Raw genomic sequence first — 27,806 nt, forward strand, 5'->3', positions numbered from 1 at the left:
GAATAGCCCATACTATTTATTAAAATAAATATTATTTAAAAACTTAAATAAATCCATTATAAAATAACATAATATCAAATTAATTTTATATTAAATCCATTTAATCCTTTACAACATAATTAAAAATAAATTAATATATAAATCTTCCTTTAAAAAAAACAAATTAACAACACAACTTTCCCCAAAAATAATTCATACACAAACACTTTAAATTTGAAAAAATAACCTTAAAATAAAAACACACCATACTTAAGAAAAACAAAGTCAATATTAAACCAATAAACTAAATTCGAAAAAATAACCTCAAAGTGAATATTAACCCAATAACAATATTAAACCAATAACCAAATTCATATGCAAACCCTTTAAATGTGAAGAAATAACCTTCAAATGAAAAGCACACCATATTTAAAAAACATAGTCAATATTAAGCCAATAAATAAATTCGAAGAAATGGCCTCAAAGTGAATATTAACCGAGTAACAATATTAAACCAATAACCAAATCCGAAGAAAATAACCTCGAAGGGAAAAACACACAACCTTTTGTTAAAAGCAAGGTCAAGATTAACCCAAGAACTAAATTCTTTGAAGAAACGATATTTGAAAAAACTCATAAGGAAATGGTATAAAAGAACAGTGAATGCGGGTATAAAATGAAATAGAGCAACATAAGAGATCATTGTGCTTGGAACAGAAAGTTGCGGAAGAGGAGACATGGGGTGCGTGTACATACCTGTACAAAATTCGGAGGAAGAGGTCAGGGTGGCACTCGATCAACTCCCCAGAGATGCTACCGATATCCTCGACATCCTCAAAGCAGAGCAAGCGCCTCTTAATATATGGCTAATTATAGCGGTATGTACCATCTCTTATTCTTTATCTCTTTTACTGCTTTTCATTTTCATGCAGAATTATCATCTCCCTTGTTCTGTGTGAATTTAGGCTATGCAGTATCTTCGTTTGCAATGGCATGATATCTTTACAGGATAATGGGTCCCCTAGTTTTTGAGCAGTTCTTTAGTTATTTTCTTTTAATTGACTAGGGCATGTACTGGGAGTTGGGATCGCCCATGAAACGATTTTCTTCAGGGGTTGCATGTACCCACGTCCGTTCTCACTGCAAAACTCTCGCAAAAGTCATCATATCATTAGTATTACATTATTACACAGAATCATTTTACAGCGCACGCGAGGGTGCGATGAACTCTCCGTATGCGCACAATGATGCATTGCACCTATTTATTAAATATTGAAACCTCGAGGGGCATATCAGACTCGGATTTAGATAGGTATGTGCTAGTTTTAGCAGTCCGTTGCCATCTTTTCACCTTAAATTGCCTAAAAAATAAATGTAACATCACATAAATCTGAACGAACTCTCCCCACTAATAAGAGAGAAAATTTTCCCTGCGCCAATTTAATTCAATGAGATTGGAAACGAACACCACGCAGCATGGCAAGGCCTTATATTTTTTTGATGTTTTCCCTGAAGAGAAATATGGCTTCATATTACCATGGCTGCGGCTTTTTACATTCACTCTAAATATTTTGCACTTGCAAGATCGTTACCTGTTAATTTCTTTTTTTCTTGGGGTGTTGTGTAAACCCTTTTTGCTGGATAGAGAACAAAACTTTATCCAATATCTGCTTTACAACCAGAAGACCTTTGGCTATGAAGCCATGCCTGAGAGGTACCAAAATTACCAAGGACTTTCACTAGTCCTCATCTACAATGACAGCATTAGCATGGGGACCACCGTTAATGGCTTCTCCACATTGGCACAAAACTAGTGCTGTTGCATTTGCATACCCACAATGTGGAAAGGGACAGTGATTAGCAGAAAGAGCCTACCTGCTGGGTTATTATTGTGCCAAGCTCCCCAACTTGCCACTAGAAACAAGCTGAGATCAAACCATTTTGTAAATTTTCATCTTAAGATCTGACAGGCCAAGTTATTTTGAGGAATGAATAATATGCCTTAAACTTAATCAAAGAGATTTTAAAGAAGTCTTGCATCGTGTTTGATGTAAATTATTTCATTAAATCACCATCATGTTGTAGCAAAAATTTCTTGATCTGTTTATTTTAATGCAAGTGGTCAAATTTCAATTAAAAAAAGCCAAATGTGGTTTTTATGGGTTGGTTTTTAAAATTTATCTCTGCGAAACACTTCCGGAAAACCTTCTCAGCAGTTCCTGTCATTCTGAGGATGGTGCCCAAGGTAAACTGGATCCTTCAGAAGCTCAAGGCTTTGTCAACAATGTGCTAAATAAGTGCTCAACATATTGCTTGCAGGAATTTAACATGGGTGGGGACGATAAAGTTCCTTTTTGACAACTGTTCAGGCTAAACCCCATTGACATTTTTATTTCTTGATTGATAAAAGGAAAAAATTATTTATATATTAAAACCCTCATTATTGAGAGTTACCGGTTCATCCTAGATTGTCTTTGCGGAATACACAACCAAAATCAGGGCTTATACAAAAAAACCTTTTTTCCACAATTTTCAGAGACTGGACAAGATAGACCTAAATTTGAATGTTACCACAATCAGAGAATAAAACCATGTTGTCAAACTTATGGTTGTGGAGAGCTTCCATGTGTTGATGCATCAGGATTAGTGCTTGTCGCAGCTGGCTCTTTTTCTCAGAGTATTGGGGCCTGTTGCTTTGCACAAACATAACCAGATATTCCAAACTTTTGCAAATCCCTATTTGAAGGCTTTGTATTCTTGCTTATTGTTATAAATTTTATTGTATACAAACACTGATATCTCTAGTAAGAGACCCACTTTTTCTTCAAACTTTGCTTGCTAAGATACCCACTTTTTCTTCAAACTATGCCTGCCTATCAGAACTGCAGTTGATCCTGTCCTGAAGCCTTTGCCCATATTCTCATAGTTCTAAATACGATTTTTGAAATATATTTGAGAATGAGGATTTTCCTAGTTCATCATAGTAGGTCTTTTGGAGTATAAATCATGTTAAAACTCGGGAGTTTTGAAATTCTCCCAACATTTCTAGTGGACACGCCACCCATCATCAGGGGATCTGAAATTAGCTTTGAAAGATAGAGAAGAGTGAGCCATATATAGGTTCAAGAGTATGAGCTAACCATTGTAATTTCAAAATAAAATTATTAAAATATGGAATAGGGGAGATGGTCAAACTAAAATTAAAATTAGAAAAAATAAATAGGGTTGACTTGGTCAAGTTCAAAATTAAATAAAAGAAAAAACTCCCTCGCTTATAAAAGATTTTTTTGACTTTGTTTGCAAATCCATGACCTTCACCTTGATGGTTAGGATCAATTGGTGAGTTTTAATGTAGTTTCATTGTTTACCAAAATCCCTGTCCTCGACACTCTAAACATCATTTTCAAACTTGTTGAGTTTGAGTCCTTAATTCTTATCAAGATTTGCATCATCGATAAAGGTAAATTATATGAATAGAGGAAGACATTGCTATGGGATCTCCCTTTTCCCATATAGTGGCTAACAACTACATGGAGCATTTTGAGCTCTATCCCTTGATAACAATCCTTTCAAAATGAAATGTTGGTTCTATTTTATGGATGGCACCTCTGTCACATGGAATCAAATTTATGTCAAATATCTATAAAGAAGTATGCTAAAACAAGGAGATAAGATAACTATATTAATGTTTGACATATGACCACAAAAGTAGGTCATGGGACTATTGAGTACAATGATGTTGACACAAACAGAGTACTAAAGGGTCTATTATATAAAGAACAAGAAATAAAGTAGAAACATCATGTCTATGTTCTAAAATGTGAAAATCTCTTGACTCTAATTGTTGGTGGCTGAATGATAGAAAACTCAACATAGGATGTTGCTACTAGGGAGAGCTAGGGGAGATCAGGAAGAAGTAACTCATCATTGGTGTCTAGGTGACGTTGGTTGCTTGCTGGTAAAAGGTTTTGTTTGTTGATGTCTTTGAGGTCTTTGTGAGGGGGGGATGGTCCCTTGGGTTTGCATTGATCTGGAATTTGGGGCAATATTGTTGTTAGTTTGTCTCTTGGTCCCCTAGCTGATGGGAGTCAGAATGAAGGACGTAATATGCTAAGCAGGATTTGGTCAAGGATGATCCTATAGGATGTGGGCATGAAGTCTGAGGACCTCCTACAAGTAAATGGCTAGAGTCTCTAGTTTGAGTATCAAAAGAAATTGGAGAGGGTTTGGATCGCCTTGAACATGCAATGAAGTCTTCCATGGATCTCATAGTAAATGGAGCAACGAAAGGCCAATCTCAATCTCTCGGAGAAGGCACCATTGGTAGATCTTGTTTGATCTGTCAATTTGGTGGTCAGTCTTAATATGTAGTCCATGAGAGCCAACTGTGAACTATCCCAAGGGGATTTGAAGGGCGTGCATCTAATGGCAAAGCATGTAATGGGGCTGAACAATGAGTCCATTCCTTATCACCATGAAGTGCTCAACATAGAAAGCTATCTTCAAATGTAACCCATCTTGAGGATTTATTTGACCCATACATATTTTCTATAGATATCCTCTTGGATGTTTTTATCCATTACTTGCGTAGTTGGTAAGAGGTGGCTGAGTACACATAGGGAGTAGGGAATATCTGAATGGAGGAAGATGGTCCATAATACCAATAGAAGCAAGAAGATGTGAGACTAGGGTGTATCAACACCTAGGGCATTCAACCAAAAGGGATGGACTTGATAGCAATTTTGAGTAAAGTTAAATTAAATTAATCTTAAAATTTTTTGGGTGGTTGAAATAACTAAATCATTTCACATTCCTAAGCTTGTATCTCACTATATAGATCATGAATTAGGAATTCACTAGATACTTAAATTGTTTTTTGGTGTGTTGAATGCAGAAACATAATTGAGTTAAGATGGCATGTACAATTTTATGATCCTTAACCCTTAAACATGATTTTTAAACAATATATTAGTAATGCTAAATACTTCACTCATTATCAAAACCCTTGAGTTAGGGTAATTCCATACAGTGATCCTTTTATGGAAGGATCAATTCTTGGTCACTTTCCTCTTCGAAGGGGCAACCTCCCAATGTGCTAAGCGCCAATACAATAATATTCCCATGTATAATTTATAGGGAGCGCTCCATCCTTATTTATAGCTGGCTAGCAAACCCTAATCATTACCAAATGCTAACTATCTAGTGGGCCTTCATCAATAAAACTACATTACATTTGTTCAATGTTCATTACCTAATGGGCCTTATTTAATAATAACATTATGAACCTACTTCAATTTACATTAAAGAACATCATACTTATCTTATTTTTAACTCTAATGGGCCTATAGGGAGGATCCCACTATTTCATCCCCTTTAAGAGGTGTCGTCCTATATGGTTGCATTGGTGTTGTACAATTGTAAACTAGGGTCCCATGTATTGGTGTTCCATGAAGCTTGCCCCTAAGTTAGGGTTCCATGTGTGGGTGCTAGCCATAAACTCTGGTATCATTTTTAGTTGGTCATGTTGACTCCCAATTGATGACACCTATGTTTGATGAATGGGTGAGTGTTGTGCTCTTGATGTCTTCCATAATCATGCGAATCCAAAAGAATAGAATCATCCATGGCAAAAATATCTTTTATATAATCGTAATAGTGTGGCTTTATTGGAACACTATCACCGTGGAAGAATCATATTGGAAACTCATAGGCATCACATTCTTATGTCTTCCTACAATGATATCTTGTTCATATGAAGGGCCATGTGCAACAAAGAGAAGATGGAAGTAGTTGTCTTCCCAAATATGACAAGTGCCCAACATACCATGTCTTGTAAGCCTCCTCTAAATGACACCAGTCAAATATGTCTCTTGTATATTCCTCGTCAATATGTCTCCAAAGTTCTAGCCTTTGGATTGCTTATCATGCTTCTTGTAGTTTTTCTACTTGGTTATCTTCATGTAGTAGTTGTGTAGGACTACTACAAGGTTTACATAATGTGTATTTGTCTTATAAATTTCTTCAATTACAAGTATCCACTAAATCTGATGTTCTTCATACTCCATAGCAAATTCAAGAAAATTATATAGGATAGGATTTTGCCACATAAGGATCATAGAAGCTTGGATATGCATCAATAACAGGGCCTACTATATCATGTTATGTGTAGTGTTCCAATGTGAGTAGGAGAGTTGGGGTTTTAAAACAAAATTCAAAGAAGCTCCTTTGTGGGTTTTGAGGTTGCTATTTCAAAATGGCCATAACTTCCTTAATATTGACCCTAACCCAAAAATGGCATTGCCATTTTGCTTCTATTGGCATTACTTTTGCTACAATTTAGTTCATAAACAAAGAGTTAATTGTGTTGCAATAATTTCTTGTGAGAGTTTTGAGGCCCCAACTTGAAATGGGTGTAACTTTTGGGATACTTATCAAATTTGCTATTATCACCCAATTTGGAAATGGCACAACCACTCCACGTCTAATTGTGTTGGTCTTTTTTGCAATTTGGTTCATGAACAAAGACATAATTGTGTTGCAAAAATTCTTGGGATGGGTTTGAGGTCCCAACTTTAAATGGGAGCAACTTTTGCAGTACTTCTTAGAATCATTATTATAACCTGAATCTGAAAATGGAATGGCCACTCTAATCAAATGGCAGATTTGGTTAATAGGGCAAGAAAAAACTTGGCCCAAGAAAATTTGCAAAAGAAAGTGCTTCTCATTGGCCCAAGAAAGTGCTATGATACCACTTGTTATGATACTTAACTTGTTGGGAATCACGATTACCGTTAGACCTAAACCTATAGGTGTTAATCAACAATCACATTGCCAGATATAAGGATCCACGAGAGGCGGTTAGTCCATGTCGCGAAACACACGGGGAGCGTTGGTTTATCCAATGTCCAACAATCTCCCCCCCCAATGCAAGTCGAGTGTGTATCGAACTTGTGACATATGCTTTGATACCACTTGTTGGGAATCACGATCGCCATTAGACCAAAACCCGTAGGTGTTAATCAACGATCACATCACCAGATATAAGGATCCACGAGAGGCGGTTAGTCCATGTCCAACATAACCCTTAAAATTGAATCACAAACAATATATTAGAAATGCTCAATACTTTACACAATATCAAACCGTTGATGTAGGGTAACGTCGTATAATGATCCATTTGTGGAGGGATCAACTCTTGTTGACTTGCTTCTTCAGGGGTGTGTTGCCACTAAATCTAGCAAGACTGTTGCAAGGTCTCTTTGGGCGAGGGGCCAAACCTTATGGAAACAATTAGGAAGGGGTGCCATTGTCACCTCAACAACCTTCCTATTGCTTCGTCATGGGATTTCAACCGCAAGGGAGGCTTCCCTAAATCACTTATAATCTATTCTAATACTAGGGCTCAAGGTGATTTGTTTTTGAAGGTCCAAGGATGGATAGAGGGCTTGGTAAAGGCCAAAGATGACCAAGCTACTTAATGCTAGGGTTCAAAGAACTCTAAATCTAGACCAATAAGAGGGCTGCAAGTTAAGGTTTGAATGAATTTGAATAGTAGGGCATGCAATGGCACATAACAACCTAAGAAATGTCCTCCAAATGATCATCAAGAAGAAAGGAACAAGGACTTCAAATAGAGACTACGATTGAACTATGGTAAATGACTTTAGGGCTGTTTGATATGCGTAAGCAACAGAAAGAGGGGTTGGTGTCAGCCCTTCTAGGGCATGTAAGGCAACCCACTATGCTAGATGTTGCTTGTGTATGATTTATAGAGATTGACCTCCAACTATAGGCTACTTTCATGCAATAAAACAAGTTTAAGCACAAATCAATTCCTAAACCTTAGCGGCTACCTTAGTTGTGTAGGAGAGAGGCAAGAAGAATTTTATTGAGTTTAGAGGTGATCAGCAAACTTTTGGACTAGTGCCTTATCCTACAAGGGCCAATGGAGTCTTTATGGCACACGATACTAAGGATAATGGAGTAAAAGGGGATGCTCTAGGGCATCCACTTCTAAAACCTTAATTATTATTGTGAGGGAAGAAATTAAGTATAAGGTCTGTGCATATAGAGTTTCCTTATAGGCTTTGAAAAAAACAATTTTACATGCAATTATGAAGTAAAATTTCAGCGACTTGATCATGGAACAAGTGAAACCCTACTTTAAACATGAAACCATGCAAAATATCATTGATAGACAATAAAATGATAATAAACTTCCACAAGAGCACTTCCTTCAATCCCAAAATAATGTCTCCAAGCAAAAATCACTTCCAATAGCAAGTCACATCCACAAAGATCACATTATGCCCAATGTAGTGAAAAAGAATCAAGTTGCATGATCTTTTGGGAGGCCAAATTATAAGTGTGTGATGTTGAAAAGACTAATGAAGGGGATTATTTATTTATGAGTCTTCTCCCACTATTTTTTATAACAATTCACTAAAGAATCCCTATTGGCAAGTTTAAGTGTTCCAAAAGAAAGAGGTTACAAGCCAACCTCATAGCTCAAAAACATATCACAAGTGCCATAAAAGCCCATACTTGTTGAAGAAAATGCTCCTAAAGCATGATGCCAACCTTTGAATGAGCTCAATAAGCCCCACCAAAAGGTGAGATGAGGGCTAATCAATTTTCTATGCTCCAAGAGGCATCTCAAGGATCATGTGCATGGTATCCAAAGTCACAACATGCCAACATGGTATGTCCAATGTGCCCTATGTCACCATCAAAGGAGGAAAAGGGATGATGTGGCACTAAATAACTTAGGTGTTGGGGCTCCAAAGTGATGGACAAGCCCTCCCTTGTCATTTTAGGGATGACCATCATCATCTAGGCTCTAAAACAAGCATTGGGGCTCACAGGTGATGTACAAGCCTTCGTTTGTCATCTCAATGATTACTGTCATCATCTAGGCTCTAGAACAAGCGATGCCTGCCAAATAGTGTCAAGGCAAGCTTGGGGACATCGTGGATCCATTAGGGACATTGTGGGGCCCCTTGGGGTGTCAAGCATCACGTGAGTCATCTAATAGCTTAATGCTTTGCTTTGGGTAGGCAATGCTGCATCATCAAAGCTAATCTTTCTCTTGCAATGAATAAGATGACTTCTGTTGTTTTGCTAAGGAGGTGGGGTTATCACCTCAAGAAGGCTCTACTGCTGTGATGAGAACCACTTGACGAAACCTCCTCAAGATCAATTGTAAATCAACAATCATTAGGTAACAAAAACCATAGATGCATCATAGTGGACCATACTTAATGTTATAACTTTAGTAACATGGCATGGCTTCCCCCCTCGTGTCATGTATTTCATGTGTTGGACATGACATGTGGGTGACACATGTCTGACATGAGTTTGAGTCATGTCTTGTTAATAGGACATTAGTTTGATTGGTGTCAAACAAGAGTCCTATTGGTGTCTTGAAATTTGGAAAGATGTCTAGTGAAAAAAAACATTTTAAAATTTGTTTATTTCCTCATTCTCACGCAATTCAGTCACAAGTTTGGAGCTCTCAAAGGTTTTGGAGTGCAACTAAGGGTGATTAAGCAATTTTAGAAGGGATTTTCCAAGTGTTGGGAAGTGGATTTGTTCAGGCTTAACTAATGCTATGCAATTAATGGTAATGTTAAATTCTTAAAGTAAATTTTTAACATTACCATTAATTGACTTGGGATGTTTGAAAGTGGTTTCGACTTCATCAGGTTTCATATGGGGAAAGTAGAATTTTAGATCCCACTCAAAATCCAATAGACTTAACAATTTTCAAGATTAGGGGGATTGCAACGTTTCCATTGGAGTTTGTCATACATGAGAGTATGGAACTAGCATTTAATTAAGAGGACCAAGCCTTGTTTGTACCTCGATGTTGGTGGTATTGATTGTTGAACTCCTTTGTCATGGCCCTAGTAAAAATAGACCTATCACCCAAACAAAATCTCGGTTTGACATGTTAAGCTTTTTCTATATTATTTTAATGCTCAGAGGGATTGATGATGAGTTTCCCAATATCAACAATGATTTTGATGATATGTAGTATTAGTTATTTGTTGTAGCATGATTTTTAATGGACTCTACAGGCCATTTAGGGCCAACTTGTTGATGTATTTTTGTTTCAAAAATGGATTGCATTCAATGCTATTTTGGTTATATGCATTAGTGGTATGATTGAATTTGTATCATCATCATGTAAATGTTTTATATATTTCAACTTTTGTGTAATTCACTATTTTGTATAAAATATAAAATATAATATATAACATGTCCTTTGTGTCATGTTTTTGGGAGTCATTTGTCACGTGTCAAATACTCGTACTTTCGTGTCCTTTGTGGCTTTTGTCCTTGTGTCATGTGACTTGGGGCATAACCAATACTTCACACGAAGTTAACCTTCAAATATCATACTAGACCAAGTCTCAGTAATTGTTCCCACTCTTATGTTAGGAATGGCTAGATGGATAACCCTATAAGGTGGTTCTAGTCCCCAAGGGGAAGTGTTAGGTTCTAGGTTAACCCATCAATTCATAGGTGCATGTGAAGATGGTGGCAATGGAGTGGTCATGACTTAAGGGCAAGGTGTTGTAGCCAAGTTACCAACCAATCGTGGTCCAACATCATAAGTGTATAGATGTAAGGAAGGAGCAATTGTGGAGGCATGAGTTACCCCTTTCCTCGACCCACTTCTTCAACACTTTTGGTGTGCCTTTTACTTCTTTATGATAATGCTTTGATTTGAGTGCATAGCTCAAGAGCCCAAGCTTGCATTTGAGAGATTTAACATTTATTACACTTTAATGATGAGGTAGTTTATTGCTGATTAGGGTTGGGACAATACAAGGGTTCTTTTTTATAGATGGATTGATGAAGCATCAAGTGCTCTAGGCATTGATTGATGGCTAATGAGGGGGGTAGAGCTCATGCTATGCCTTTCCCACACGCTAATTTTTGTCTCCGTCATTTTTTGCATTTTATCTCTTTCTTTCATTATGACTTTTTTTGGCTTTTGTCTTTCTTTTAGTTGCATCAACCTCTAGGGTGAATTTTTTTGACCCAACTCAGGATGAGAAGGTGCCAATCCCCATGACTAATGGCCACAAGCTTAAAGAATGTATATGGAATAAAGGGAATGATGGCAAGTGGTAAGTATGGAATATCATGGGCATGCTACTTTAATAAGAGCCTCCCTGATAGTGTCCTTCCTATAACCCAATGGCCTTAGAGGAGGTCCCACTAAACTAGGGTCAAAGACTAACATACCATGAAAGTGAGGGAACAAGAATTGGTTAATCATTTGATAAACCTTTAATTCATATTAGTATGCCCCAAATCTTTAAGTAAAAGCACATGATTACAAAATGGTTAAAGTACCTGTTGATGGACGACCCACCTTCCTTCAAGAAGGTATGTTAGATGGGAGAAAGAAATCTGATTGGAGTAATATGTGGAGGATCTATAGTATCATGTCATGTGCTAATCAATAGCGTTGTTGGTTGCTTGATTGTTTAAGGAGGAGGGAAGTTTCTTCTATAAGTTATTCACTTTTTGGTGGGTAACATCTGGCTCCAACTTGAGGACATGTGCTCATCGTAGAGCGCATGATCCATGTGGTTGAACAGGGAGTGCATGAGAACTCCAATCCATGGGTCTTTGCAAACCTATTTCTTGTACACTCAAAGTAATTTGTTGATAACAAATGTGTATGGATAAGATAAAATCAAAATAAAACATTGGAAAATAATGCATCTAACAATTATGCAAATACGCCAACATGAATAATGACAAAAGTAGGATGCACACACAATAATGCAAAACACACGAATGCAATGCAACTATTGAATGCCTCACATTCCACTAAACAAGGTGAGGCTCTTGCCTTCTTCAGGAGAGCAAAACGGTTCACCATCAAGGTTGGCTATGTAAAAGTAACTCACCCCTACTATGTTATGGACCTTAAAATGATAAGGGTTATCATTGACAAGTACCATATCCCCAACTTGGAAATGTTTTCCTTGTTTTTGAACCCATTGTTTCTTTTTCTTGTTTTGGTATGTCTGTTGTTTATTTTGGACAAGGCATTGTTTTTATTTGGCAAACATTTCCTTTTACTTCCTTAATTGGTTTAGGTCTTTCAAGGATTTTCGATTCAAAGTGTTTCCACTCCACTTGTAGGTTCAAGGGAGGTGTGCCATGCTGGGTCTTACCAGAATGTTTTAGAAATGGGAAAGGATCAATGTCTTCAACATGCTTAGGCATGTGTGGTTCTCTATATAAAATAAATGGTTTCCCATCAATGATGGACACTGTAGCATATGATAAACTCACTTGTAACTGCCCACCCATAGAAGCTGACCACTTTCTCAACAATAACATGCCTCATGCAACTAGAACATCAATGACTACGATTTCCATTAACATAGAAATATCTTTCTTATTAGCCAAGGAGACATCGACATTTTTCATCATACCATGCAGGGGTAGACTTTGAATCAAAACCACACTCATGTATGGCCTAGTAATTTGCATCTCTAATTGGTTCATTGTAATGTTCCCTAATTTTGTTGAACCTTTTATAAATTTTGATTAAGGGATTTTGTCAAATAATTAGGGTATCAACTTTCCTCCAAAGTCCAAACTCTCTTGTGCAGAGAAACTAAAGAAATACAACAATGGCACTTAATACAATAATTTGCAAGTGATACTTAGTAAAAAGAACGCAAGACAAAAAATATCAGCCTCTTTGTTTAGGCAAGCTTAGGAATTACATATAAGTACTTGGGAGGACAACCTAGTCCATCAATCACCAAGAACTATGGCTCCTTGTTGTGTTTTTTGTCCCCAATTTAACTATCTTTGTTCGAGCTCTACTCACCCTTTATTTCGGAGCCACTGTGTTTCAGATCAATATTTATTCCACCATGTGTGTTTGACATCCCTTATGAAGTACAAGTTGCTCTTACTCAATTCAAATGCTATTGGCAATAACAACCTCTGTATGCTTGCACAATAATTATAATCTCTGCAAATTTGTCTTGTCTACACCCTAAATCATCCTAGGTTAGTGCCATATGACTTTAGCCTCTAATGTTCAACTTTTGTTCATCAAGGGAACTTCCAACGACCATAGTGCAACAAGACTCCTAGTTTTGGCTCAACTTGGCCTTAAAAAATACACACCTCAAACTCGACCCTTCACTTGAATACATTCTTGGCCCTGGCAAATAAGTAATTCAACTCTTTGTCCATATTTAGTTTGGCTTCCAACTCCAGTGCTATGCTTGGTAACGGGTTCATCTTGCACACAAATTTTATGCTATTTGTCTCACTATGTGATTTGTGCTGCCATATAGCATTTAGTTTGGCCTAGCCTGAATAGGGGATGACCTCTCAACTTGACCCAGAGATTCGATGTCACAAGGGAGAACACCCCATTACATTGCCATGGTGTTAATTAAATTGGTCTTGTCTATACAGAAGGATCCCATTTTCACTAGCAATGATCAATCTCTAGTTGAACCTCCAGGGGAACTCGTGGCCTACTTAAGGAATCATTGCACGAGGGATTTGGATTTGACTTTCATTGTTACTAGGATTACTCGGATAATTTGGCCCTAAATGATTTGCTACTTATAGGCGATGTGGCCCAACAGTTTGGCCTCCTTAATTTGATCTTTAGATATTGTCTTCTGCACCTGCACATTTCTGATGAGAAATTGTCCAATTTAGATGAGATGAGAAACCTGGCTGGTTCCTCCTTACACTTGCAATAAACTCCACAAATTAACCCAATTAGGAATATGAGCGATTCCTCCATATGACTAGCTAGGGTGTATCTTGCAACATCGAAACTAGTTTTGATCCCTAAGGAGGATAGTTTTACCCCCGAAGAAGATCTACACTTAGGGTTACAAACCCTCGCTTAAATCTCCAAGAGCCCAAGAAAATAATTCAACAAATATCCAATCATATCCCCTAAACACACTCTTCCTTTCCTTTAATTAAGATAGCTATCTAAATACCATGGGTCCTTTTAATAAAGTGACTTTTTATTATTCTTTTTCCTAAGTCACCTTTTTAATTAATTCCTCCACAATCTATTTTAATTTGTAGCCCATCAGAATGGCTAGGCTACTGAGTTGGTCTCTTTTACCATCATCTAGAAAAAGGGACATTACATTTATGATTCTCAAAGGCATAACATTTGTTGACGCACTTGAGTCAAGCATACAATCATGTAATATGTGGTTATTGATAAGGACAATAAGAATGGTGCATGCCCTCCACTTCTTCGATCATTATATGTGTTTTGTAATATAACAGGAGGGTCCTCAGACCCCTTGTCAAGGTTTAGAATTCTCTTGACTTGATCACTTTGGGGTTCTAGGAGTGGCATAGGCACATTTACTTTTTACAAGACACTTCCTAAGTCAACATCTAAAGATATTCTATTGGTGAGATTAGATGTTTTAGGCTTTGGGGTAGTCTTAGGGGATAAAGGTGGTCTGGCACACTTTTGAGGAATGATGTTATGACCATTACTTGCTTGAGGGTGATTTGGTTCATTGTTCTTTCTAGTATAATGCAACCCCTTGAATAGGCTCATCTCCAACAACATGAATAGGCTCATCACACTCTTCATTGGGTTCTTCAATGGACTCTTCACATTGTGGTTGGGAAAGGGACAAAATATAATTAAGTAGTGAAAGGAGCAGGATCATTGATTAAATTTAAGTGCTTTGGGCTATACTCTTCTTCAACTTGAGTCTTGATTGTAGGGACACTCCTCTTGACTATGGAATTCATTGCGGGTTTGACCCCAGGGAGATCCCTCTTGGCCAACAACATTTATTGAGGCAAGGGTGTTAGGCGCATTCTGCCGCGAAGGATTCTTGCCACTATAGGGATTTTTATTTGGAGCCCTATCATTGTTGAATTGGGTTTTAGGAGATAGTTTTAACGAGATTCTCTCTCCTTCATTAAGATTGATAACTTGTTCATCATAGCCATTTGCCTTTACATTGACTCACTTGTAACTTTATCAAAATTTTGAGCGAAAGCCTGCAAGGTGGGTTCAACTTGGGTACTTGGATTTGACTTGCCTTCAACCTTAGCCCTAGGGTATGAGAGCATATCAATCTTAGAGGTGCTTAGATTATGCTCAATAGTAACATCAAAGGTTTTAGCTCGATCTAGGGTTTGAGGGTTTTTGTTCTTCAATGCATAGGACATATGACTAGGGAAAGCCTCTATATATTGGTCAAGGATTGTTTGATCCATGGGTTTGTATAGATGAAGAACTTCTTTAAGCAACTGATCAAATTGTTGTCTGAACTCCTTAAAACTCTCATTTTTAGTTTTCTTAGCTCCCTGGAACATAGCCAAGAGTTGCATACCTTTGTTAACAATGGCCCATCTCTTGTTGAATGCTTCTTGGAACTGGTCCAGTTCTTTAGGCTTCCTTAAGATAAATCTAGGTACTAGCCCCTAACACTACCTTCCAAGGAGAAGGCAAACAACATGACGATGATATCCTCTTCTTCTATTAGTCTTCCACCTATGACCCAATAGAATCCATGCATGTGTTTTTCAATTTTGGTTATGCAACCTATATAACTAAGCTCATTGAAGTTGAACCATTCCCCTATGAAGATGCAACTAAACATCAAAAAAGGAGGAATGCAATCCAGAAAGAATACCAGTCAATTATGAAGAATTCCTAGACAAAGTGACAAATCTTTAGTCACTTCAAAATGGATATATAAGATAAAGCATGTTGTGGATGGGATCATTGATAAGTACAAATCAAGATTTGTAGTTAGAGGCTTCTCACAAAAAGAAGGTATTGATTATGAAGAAACCTTTGCTCCTACAACTAGATATACAACAATTAGATCACTTGTCTCTTTGGTTGCTACTATGGGATGGAACATTCATTAAATGGATGTTAAAAAACTTTTCCGAATGGGACCATTGATGAAGAGGTTTACATCGAACAAACTCAAGGATTTGAAGTCAACCAGAGGGAGACACATGTTTGTAGATTGAAGAAGACTCTATATGGCTTAAAGAAAGCACCTAGAGCATGGTATACTAGGATGGATGCATACCTATTGAGACTTGGATTTGTCAAGAGTTTTGTAGATCCTAACCTCTACATCAAAGTGGTCAAGGTTGAACCAATCATCATACTTTTATATGTGGATGATCTACTTGTTACATGTGTGGAACATCGAATTCAAGAACGCAAGAAGCAGTTACCAACTGAATTTGACATGAAAGATATTGGGATCATGCATTACTATTGGGGACTAGAAGTTTGGCAGAAACCAACTGAAATATATCTTGGTCAAGGAAAGTATGTGATCAAGATTCCACAAAAATTTGGCATGATGGATAACAAGCCAATGACAACTCCTATGATCACTAATCTAAAGAAGTTGAGGAGTTTAGATTCTAGTCCTATGGATCCTACCTACTATAGACAATTGATTGACTCGTTAATGTATCTTGTAAATACTTGACTTGACATTTGTTCTGCAGTGAATGTCCTCAGTCAGTTTCAGATGGAGCCAAAGCATGACCATTGGATAGTAGCCAAAAACATCCTAAAATATCTACGTGGGACCATACATCACTGCCTTCAATATGTTGGTAATGAAATTTAGCTCATGGGATATACGTATTTTGATTTGGGTGGCAGTGAGACAAATGAAAGAAGCACTACAGGTGGATGTACGTGGGACCATGCATCACTGCCTTCAATATGTTGGTAATGAAATTTAGCTCATGGGATATACAGATTCTGATTGGGGTGGCAGTGAGACAGATGGAAGAAGCACTACAGGTGGATGTACGTGGGACCATGCATCACTGCCTTCAATATGTTGGTAATGAAATTTAGCTCGTGGGATATACAAATTTTGATTGGGGTGGCAGTGAGACAAATGGAAGAAGCACTACAGGTGGATGCTTTAGTTTGGGATCTTCCATGATCTCATGGATGAGAAAGAAGCATGATATTGTTGCTTTGAGTAGTGTTGAAGTTTGAGTATGTAGCTGTAAGTGAAGTTTGCAGAGAATCTCTTTGTCTCAGAAAGTTGCTATCAGATTTATTTGAAGGACCACTAAGCACTACATGTATATATTGTGACAATGAAAGTTGTAAAAGATTGATAGAGGACCTTGTGTTTCATGCTAGGACAAACCATATAAATAATAAGCCCCACTACATCAGAAATTTGGCACGAGATGGGGTCGTGGAGCTACATTATATACCTGCAGATGAACAAGTAGTTGATATTCTAACAAAGGGTTACCAAACAAGAAGCTTGAGTACTTAAGAAGCAAGCATGGTTTGGCAGATATCTCTTCCTTGATTGAGAGGGCTTGATGAAGGACGATATATTCTTTTCTTTATGTGTCACGCAATAGACCAGGACTAACAACTATAAGTCTTAGTGAAGGCCATGAAGAAAGAATGGGGTTTGGAGGATTGGATAAGCATTTAACATTGAAACCTCTTGAAGATTAGAAAATCCAAGATAGAAGTGGACTTGTAGACCGATACTCTTTGAGAATGAAGTAGGGCATCCAAGATAAGAGTACTCAAAGAGGATTGATCTCTTTTGAGGATTGGGAATCCAAGATAAGAATAGTCCTAAAGGGACATACCTAGTGAACATCCAAATGGGGTATGTGCCTATAGAGGTAGTGTGATATCTCACGTACTCCCAGCTTGATGCTCTTATAAAAGTTAAGCTTGTCAAGTAAAGGCCTTGTTGACAATGCTGGTTATGCTATTGATGCTTAATAAATGGCTTATCAATCAGACTCTTCTTATGAGAATACTCCAATTTGAGATTCCTTGTACCATATGATGGGATTATGAATACCTCCCTAGTTAAGAGGGAGTGTTGGAGAATGTATCTAGATTCGATCTTCATAATGATCTTTGTAAATCATGACATTGTATATTTTGTATATAAAAATAGAAAAATAATTTTTTATTTGACAAAGCATGGGTTTCATGCTCAAGTCTAGGTCAAATCATGTTCTTCATGCTTCTAGGACTTTCTAGGTCAAAGAAGAATTTTTTTCATGTGTTATAGTCCCATTTGGACTTATCTGTAACAAAAGAAAATAATTATTTTTAAGTCAAGAAAGCTAATTTTCCCTCCAAGTCGGCCCTAGCAAAGAAAAGTTGGCCTAAAGAGGCCTATTTGACTCATTTGGCACACTCACTCAATCAAGTTCGATCTGCAATAGCAAAGAAGGAAGAAAAGCGAGAAAGACAAGAAGAGGAAGAAGACGAAGGAAGGAAGATCTCTTGGGAAAACACTCTTTTTTTCCCACATGTGCGAAGCTGTCTAGGGTTTTTGTGTGAGTTGTAGGGGCTGAAATTGTAGACCTAAGTTGCAGGGCTAAGACTTTGAATTGAAACTACTTTGACTAAGTTTGAACTTTGTAGTCTTTGGAAGAATTGGATTCGTTTGGAAGAGATCTTATTTTTGGGCTGGCTTGGTGCTTGGAGGAACTTTGGCTTTGGTCTTGGGTCTTGGAAGTCTCATTCGAACTGATTCTATAAGAAGAGAAGTATTCTTTCCGGGTTTTCCCCTTGGAGGGGTTTTGCCCTAACTTGGAGCCTATATCTTGTTTACTTCGTCTCTTTGTGATTTTCATTGTTTTTGTAATTGCTTGATGAACAAGAAATAAAAAGTAATAAAAGGCCAACTAACATCATAAGTATTTATCAAGTAAGGAAAGTCAAACATAATATGCAAGGACCTTGATTTTCCAACACAACCATCAATGACAATAGTAGCTGGTAACCTTGTAGGGTTCTGTGGAACTAGAACTCGAGTCCTCATGGTGAACTCTAAATTGAAACAATTTGTATTAATTAATTGAGCTAACCGATTGGATTGGTTAAAGACATATACACATGATCAAAGACATAGCATGAATCATGTCTTTGAGCATTAATCATGATAAAGATAGAGCATTAGTCATGCCATTTAACAATATCATACTATGTCATGCATACATTCTTTTTCCTATCATAACTTAGTTGACAAACCAACAGTGGCCACAACCCTGTGTTGCTTGAAAGTGGGAGCGGGGAGCGACAATTTTTAAGCTTTTGGGTCAGGAGCAATTTTGGGAGTGGTTTTTACATAATATATATTTTGATGCATATATGTCAACAAAAGCATGTAGAATGATGACTTAGTTACAAAAAGCATTAGAACATGGATTAGACCATATAACATCGATGATCTAGTAGTTATAATCTTCATCAACCACAGGTCCACAAGTTACAACATCTTGATTGTCATCAATCTTAAAGTTTCAAGGTTTCAAAATTCAATATATAACATTTGTCATCAAAGTTGTACTTGTAACCATTATCGAACTATAACAAAGAATGTCAAACATGAAATGAAACGTTTCAACTTTCCCGCAACATCGTGTTCATAATTAATTACCATTGAGTTATAATTGCCAACTTCGAACTTCAAACTTAAATTGTCATATATTGGTTACAAAAAATACCATAATAAATATGAAAGAGTCAATAGTTATAAAAGGTACTAGAAACTAGAAAAGACAAGTAACTCTATTATCTACCAAAATTTCTTCTTGCCACAAGAAATTTCTAAATTCTTTTCTTGTGGTCTATGAGCAATGGGAGTCTCCTCATGCATAGTTGGATGACCATATCCAGAACCAGAAGGCACATGACTTCACTTGAGGCTTTAGATGGAGGTGGTGGCAAAGATGGTCCAAATTGAGCACTGTTAGTGGATGATGTGGGTGGCATGGTTGTTGATGCTATTGCTATTGCTTCATCCTCATCGTTCAAAAGTTTTGCTTCCATTTGTTCTAAATGTAAGGCCCCATTCTCCAAATTGTCCTCCTCCGGGTTGTTGTTCCAAGTGATATTTGCTCTATCAAATTGAGCCTGCTCACAATAATGTGTCAACAACCTCAAGTTATAATGTACATAAACCAAGATTTTAGTCAGGTTTTCATTGAGGCAACTTCTTTTGACATTGTGAATGAAGCTATATTTGTTTCAATACCTCATTGCAGAAGAAGTATTAACCATCTGTGAAAGCACTTTAATTGCCAGTTTTGCCAAAGGTCCCCAGAGCCATGGGTAGTGTGATTGGTAATAAATCTTCATTTTCTTGCCTTTCTTGTACAATGAACCAATCCATTTGTATTGAGGTTCCTTTATCTTAATAATGCCATGCATCAAAAGGTTCATTGTGTGAACCAAACACTCGGACCAAAATATCCTCAATGTTGCCTTACAATTAGAAGCATTATCAACAATGACTTGGATGACATTGTATGGCCCAATACTTTCAATTGCTTGAATTAATGGTTTTTTAATGTTGATGCCGATATTGAACTTATTTGAGAAGTCATGAGATGAAAGGGAGACTGCACTAGTAGTAGACACACCAAGAACACTTATCTATGGCTTGCCTTTCACATTTGTCCAACCATCAGATACAATGGATTCCCCATATTCAATCCAAGCATTTGTGAATTTACTGAAAACATTGTTTATTTTGGCTTTTTCCCAATCAAGTCCCACGATTCTAGCTTTGTCATACCTAGGGCTCTTGTATCCTTTACAGCATCATTGATGGTGGCAACCATTTCATGCCAATAAGGTGAGCGAAGAACATTGAATGGTATGCCACATGCAAAGAGAAACATGATTTTTTTCGCGTCCACGTCATCCTACATCCTTGGTCAAGAAGTTCTGATATTTTTCTATGCCTTAAAGGGATGTTTGTGCCTGTGGCTGCAAATCCACTACCATTGGTGGATGCTGATGGAGTTCTTGCAGGTGCCCTATGTGTGCTAGTGGTGTCATGTTCACCCTTTGATCTTTTCGATTGGGTATTGTGCTTCCTCCTCTTCTCTTATATGTTTGGCTCTTTGTTGTGCACTATTGACACATTTGCACAAGTTTTGATGCCTTCGTATTTATTTCCATCCCATGCCATTTTCCCACATAGATGCTTTCTGGCACGGGTATATGAACATGTTTAAGTAGATTTCCAATGGGGGCATACAAATTTAGTGGTTCCACCCCCTTTGCCTCCTTCGAGCCCTGTAACATATTTATACAAGAGTGTTTGGTCTACCCTGGTTTTCTTTCCATCATAATCACTCCCATTATCCTCCTCTTCTTCTTGGTGCTCCTTTTCTCCAGGGTATCCACTAACACTACCCACTTCTTCATCATATTCATCACTTCTTCTTCTACTTCCCAACACCATTATCATAGCAAAAAATGGAACCAACAAGATAAGGCTAAGCCATATACCCATCATGTTTATTGAAGCTTGAGATTATTGGCTGCAATAAAGTGAGGGAGGAATGTGAAAGAGTAGGAGAAGAGAAGAAGAACATCTAAATTCTAGATTCATTCAACATATAAAAAACGCATGTTACATTAAAATAAAAAATGGGATTAGACCCTACCTCTTTGGTTCTCCCACAATTTTCCTTCTACCTCCCTTCAATCTCCCAAGCTCGCAAGCTCCAGCAATCTCCCTTCAATCTCCGACAAGCTCCTCAAGCTCAAATCCTCTCAATCTCTCTCTCAGACATGAAATCCTCTCAGTCTCTCTCTCACACATGAAAATGATGGTTACGAGGGAGGGGAGAGGCCTTTTATTCTTTTTGGCCCCTCCCATTTCCCTCCAAAAAACCCCCTTTCTCTCCTTGGCCGTGCGCATGCTTCTTGGGCAGGGAGCGAAAATTTATTCTCAACTTTCGTGAATCTCTTTACCATACAGATGTGATTTTTTTTGGGTTCCTATCTGTTGTCTCACTATATGTTGTTTTTTCCTGCTGCTTCATTTCTGTTTTCTTCACTGTTTTTGTACTTGAAAGTTGAAACATACATTGACTCTAATAAAACAATGCTGCCGCTGCACTGTTCAGTGAGTTAATACATATAAAAATGAGCCTGAAACTGGGGTTTCAGAACCCCAAAAATTTAAAAAAGCTACATATTTGCTGAGAATTTTTCACAGTAACATATAACTGAAGAGCCTACTACTATAGATCCTAATATACTTTCATGACAACAAAACAACCTTCCATAGATTAAAGAACCTGGGCTTTTAGAAGAAGATATGCCCACTGAGGGCTTCCTGCTTTATGTCTGTCTGAAGATGGAGGTCCAAACCTGCATTTTTCATATGCCATGTCTCATAGAATGTACTTAACTGTTTCATCTTTAACTGCTGCTCTGACAGACCTATAGACACCCTTGTGTAGGATGCCAGGGAGTGAGATAAGATAAGATAATTTTGTTAATGTTTAAAAAATGACCACAAAAGCAGGTCAAAATACTGACGGAGATTATAATCAGTTTGAATACAATGTGGGAGTGCAAGTGCAGCTCTTAGAAAATGCTGAAAATACATAAAGAAAGAATAAGTGGTAGTGCTGCTGTGACATGCATATAAAAGAGCATGGGACAAAACAAGATAATCAATAGCCTGCCAAAAAAAGAGCTAGTGGGATAGGAAGATCTGGTGATGGGGCTAAAAAGATGTCAAGGGCTCCTTAGTCCAATGATCGATGTCGAGGGAGGCAAACTGGGCACTGGCTTGCTGTCGAACTCCCCTGGAACCAGTGGTGGGTCTTGTCATATGATCCTCACAGGGGATGTAGGAGCGAGGAATAGTCCTAACGTCTAAGGTCGAAAGAAAGAAACTCTGGATAGATCTCTGGCCACTACTGTCAAAAATGGGAGGTAATTGGACCGGTTCGGGTTTGTGCCCAAGAATCAACTGATAAAGCATGTTGTGAATCGTGATCTGCTACCAGCTATTCTATCTGCTTACATTGGTTATCCACTTTTTAATCAAGTGATTATCCCATTGTTAAGGATGTCAAATGCAGCCTGAAGGTCTGCAATTTGACAAACAGTTCATCCCTGTACCCTTTGAGGTCAGAGATTTCACGTGGTATGCACATGCTGGAATGCCTGTGACATTCCATACTAAGCATAGATGAGATATCTGGTCAGAAGTATCAAACACAAGCCAAACAAAAAGATTCTGAAGTAGAAGTTTGCCTTTGAGCCGATGATACACCTGGAAGGGGCCGCAACACCCAAAGCATGACGTCATATCCAAAATGAGAGACGAAGCAAGCGGAAACCATACCAGAGAAGACTCCAAAAGAGACCACGAGAAATTATTGGAATTATCCCACCTGTACTGAATGCTAATGTCCCTCCAAACTTAAGAGTTGTCCCACTGCCTTGCTTAGAGTAATGAGAAAGGGGCATGATGGGAGAGGCCTGAATTAATTCCCATTGCATTGGCGTTAGAGCCCAATGCCAATTCTCCATCAGCTTTTACTGCATGCCTCTTCCAAAGTTAGAGAATTATTTCTAGGGAGGTAAACCACAGAGGGGACCACCCAAATTTGAGACAACATGCTACAATTGAATGAGGTTATGATCTTTGCGAGAGTCTACCTGTCTATTATGGGATTGGAGCACCTAAAAAATGTCAATAGAATCGAAAGTGTTTATCATACCTTGTATTCTAAGGATCAGTCAGGATAGATTGGAGCTTTGTGAAGCTGAGAGATTTTGCATTTGCAAGCTGTGATAGTGGAGCCCTGATTGCAATAAGATTTTGATCCCCTTTGCTTAAAGGATAAACAAACCTTGATAGAGGGCCAGTGCTTCAGCTTGTTTTTTTGTGTGTATATGCCTAACCCTTGAGCATAATTAAGTTCACAATTTCCCTTGGGGTTTAAGACAACCCGCTCCCCCTGCCTCCAGTACCTGTCACCCCATTTTTTCTGTTTGCTATATGCCAACTCTGATTTCCTTTTTTACATTGTTATTGTCATCAAGAATGTGTCGTTGTTCTCCATCACTATTGAAAAAGAAAAATAATGAAACTGAATAAATGGGAAAGACGTGTATACATTATCATTTCCCACATTTCAAATTAGTTTCAGTTATTAACATTGCTCACCTCGTGCATTTGCCTGTCCCGTTTTATGACACTGTTTTCATCCTTTTTTAATTGTTACAAAGAAGCAATTTGTTTCACCCTTGCCCCTAACTGTTACAAAATCTTCCACATAGTTGCTTGAATCAGTATTCTTCATTTGTAATACCTCACATTAGTTAGGTTTGTAACAAGGTGAATGGGAGAATGCATCTTTTCATAAAAACTAAAAGTACAATCAGATTCTAAAAGCAACACCAGAAGAAGATTCCTTTTGGAGGTAATACTTGTATCTTTTCCATTCCAACTATTTTTTGGAGAGAATGTTTTAAATATGCAGAAAAAATGATTTTCAAATCTTGACCATTTGCTGTCTTCTGACGATCACCTATCAATTTCTTGCTATGTAGCCAATGTGCATGGGTGTTGTTGCAGCATTTTTCTTGATTGGGAGAAATGCTTTTGTTAGTTACAAGGAGATAAGAGCCTTTGTTCACTTCGACACGGCCTATACAAATGTGGAGATCCCTGTCAAACTCAAGGCAATTCATCTCGAATAGGGCTTTAAGCCTGCTGAGGTTTGAACCTAGATCTTTTGCATGGTGGCACCTGGTCTCAACCACTGTACCAAAGCTCTGGCAGAAGTGTCACTACTTAGAATTATAAAATTTAAAACTAAAATGTGAATTATATGATAAAGAATTTAATTCAATTGAACTTTTATTTTTTGGGGGATGGTCTCTGACTTCTTGTCGAATTGCTGGGCCCATGACACCCCTGGCACATGCAGATCCCTATTACAGTGGTCAATGATCCCCACAACAGCTGGCATGATGCACACTGTAATGGCTAATGCCCTCATGATAAGTAACACACCCAAAATCCTGTCAAGGGGGAACAACCCTAATCTGGTTGAGGGATTCTGCATGTGTGGCCCTCAGACTAGGTGTGTTGTACCACACCTGGGCGCACCACAGATGCACCCAGGTCTGGACCTAGTGTGAGTATGTGTACCCCTGCTGTGGGTATGCACTGTGCATGCTCTGGCCACATTACACTATTGTTACATAAATCTGTAGGGTCATATTCTGACACACTAGTCTCTGATAGCCAAACCTTCTGTTATAATTGCATTTATTTTCTCTTATATGCTACAAATAGAATTATTTAGAGTAGGCTTCTTAATGTCATGATTGGTTTTGCAGAGGGAATATTTTAAGCAAGGAAAAATAGATGAGTTCCTACAAATTCTCGAGGAAGGATCTAGTCGAGGTACCTTATTCTGCTTGAACTTTATGTTTACAAACTTGCTTTGTATCAAAACTAACATAGAATTACCTGAAAAGCATTGCTACATTGACATATGAAATGGGAAGCTACTTGATTATTTTTTAAATGCCTATCAAGGAACCTTCTGTGCTTTGGTTCAAAAGAGAACCTGAATTAAAATAAATGTTCAATTTCTGGTCTGTGAAGTGACAGTTAAGTTTTGTGTGACTGATTCTTCTGGAAGTTATCCATTTGTGAGAATTCTGTTACATTTGACACAAATTGATTACTTATACAGATTGAAAATACTTTTAAATGATTCGTTTCAAAGTATTATGTTTCAATTTAAGTAGAATTATTTTTGTTTCGTGTATTTCCTGTCAACCAAATCTACAACCCCAAGTTTTTAGTTCAGGCAATTATCTGGTTTGTAGATAGTTTGCATTTTCAGATTATTCTCCACCGAAATATGTATTTAGGTGTTCCCTCCTAGGGGTTGCTATTAAAATTCCCTTTTATGATATATAACCTGTAATATTTTTTCCAGTTGGTCTGGCACGTTTTCTGTCTCTGAAACACCTCTGAGTGTCAGAAGTCTGTCCTATGTATGTATTGAAGAAGAGCTTTTAGAAATTAACTAGTGTTGAATTTTTCAACTCATTATAATCTAATCTGCATTCAAAGATTTAATTCCTACGGTTAACAATTGAAGATTAGGAAACACCTATTAAAACAACAGATCTGCATAAACGAAGTACTGTATGAAAACTCAAGAGTATAGACACTGTCTATCATGATATAAGATTGAACCAGTTGAAAACTAGTATTTAGACTTCCATAAATGATAATCTGGAGATTCAGGACAGCTTACTATTAATTTGCAGTAGCTATCACATTCTTTGGTTTTATCTATGAAAAAAAGGAACTACACATCTTGGTAATATGGTATACACACAAGCGTCTCACAAAAACTATATTATCAGATAGTAGCAGAATCACTACTTCTCTAGCTCACTCTTTAGTCGAATCCCTTGTAAGATACCCCCCTTGGAATATCTCAAAGTTTCCCTTAAAATTTCTTTGTTTCTTTGAGTTGGTAACTTTGGGGTTTTGTCAAACAGTTTGAACTTTGTGTCCATGTGGCTGTAGGTGCATTTTCATGTATTTTATTGAATATATGCTTATGGGAACACTTCAAATCAGCAATACATTATTCATACAATACTCAGAAATTGTACAGACCTCTGTTATGATCATACACAGTAATATAACTTCAGATTTATGAGCTGGTATGAAGACTATTACAATGCAAAAAGTATAAAGAACCTGGGTACGCTCCGATAGAGTAATCTGTTAAGTGACAAGATTCCTTTAAACAGTGACAGCAACAAATATTGATCTTCATATCTGGTATGCAAAACTCAGAGGATATCTTCACATACCCAGCAATCAACGCACTCTGAAAGAACACAGAACTCAGCCTCCACAAAGAGTATGCACAGCCTGGAATGTATAGTCACTAGCAGCAGCATGAATAACTCAAAATTATGGGCTCGGTCCTCTTCAAACAGCAACGCAGCCTCTAAATAATGACAACAACTTGACCTCTGTATAATGACAGCCATTTGACCAGTGAGAGAATAGGTTCTCAGTCTCGTTAGCCTAGTACCCATGTACCCTTTTCCCCCTTTAGCTTTTTAAAGGTTTTCTTCTAGGAAAATTGTGTTCCCTTTATTAATTTTTCCGTCCTAACCTTTGGGAACTTAATTAGGTTAGCGGAATCATCTCCTTATGTCTCCTAAGCGGATGGGGACTTTACAGTCCTCCCTGCCCAAGATTGTTTGTCCTCAAGCAACTTCAATCCGGGATTTTGGAGCACCTGTTCTCCTTCCCAAGTGGCATCTTTGACAGACAAATCTATCCATTTGACCAGGTATTCTTTAATGGTCCTGTTTCTTAGCTTTCGCTTCCTTAACTCCAAAATTTCCAAGGGACCAGAATCAACTCCCCTTCTTCATCAATGGTGGAAGCTCAGTAGAAGTGACAATGTGTTGACCCAGGGCCTTCTTGAGGCATGAAACATGGAAGACATTGTGTATCTTACACCCCTTTGGAAGTCCTAGTTCATCAGGGCCTTCTTGAGGCATGAAACATGGAAGACATTGTGTATCTTACACCCCTTTGGAAGCCCTAGTTCATAGGCCACCTCATCTATGCACCTCACAATCATGTAGGGTCCATAAAATTTGGGTTTCAATTTCTCCTCCCTTCCTCTTAAGTGATGATTGCTAGTGGGCTTGTAGACAAAGATATACCAAGTCCCCAAGTTTGAACCTATGCTCCACCTAATGCCTATCTGTATAAAGATCTTGAGCCATCTGCAAATTATCTTTGAGGAGTTGCAGCATGTCCTGGCTCTCCTGAATCTAGTCCTTAGCTATAGGTGCCCTACTATATCCAAACACCCTATCTACAAATGTTGGTTCATTTTACCCATATTGGGCTTTGAAGGGAGTCATCCCAATCAACAATGTGATCAGGGATCATGACCCT

General features: G+C 37.8%; 1 protein-coding gene across 1 annotated transcript in view; it reads left to right on the forward strand.

Moving 5' to 3' along the window:
• The first annotated feature begins 654 nt into the window (after positions 1 to 654).
• LOC149256221 (protein CTR9 homolog) overlaps positions 655 to 27,806 on the forward strand; it is a 168,311-nt gene continuing 141,159 nt past the window's right edge. The window contains exons 1-2 of the mRNA XM_089460693.1: positions 655 to 857; positions 25,190 to 25,256. Coding sequence (XP_089316819.1) covers positions 717 to 857; positions 25,190 to 25,256 — 208 coding nt within the window. The 5' untranslated portion in view covers positions 655 to 716. The remainder of the gene's footprint in view (positions 858 to 25,189; positions 25,257 to 27,806) is intronic.

The sequence above is a fragment of the Pinus tabuliformis genome, chromosome 7 (assembly GCF_031772625.1).
Source record: "Pinus tabuliformis cultivar Carrire ecotype Pingquan chromosome 7, CPIR1, whole genome shotgun sequence".
NCBI classification, from domain to species: domain Eukaryota; kingdom Viridiplantae; phylum Streptophyta; class Pinopsida; order Pinales; family Pinaceae; genus Pinus; species Pinus tabuliformis.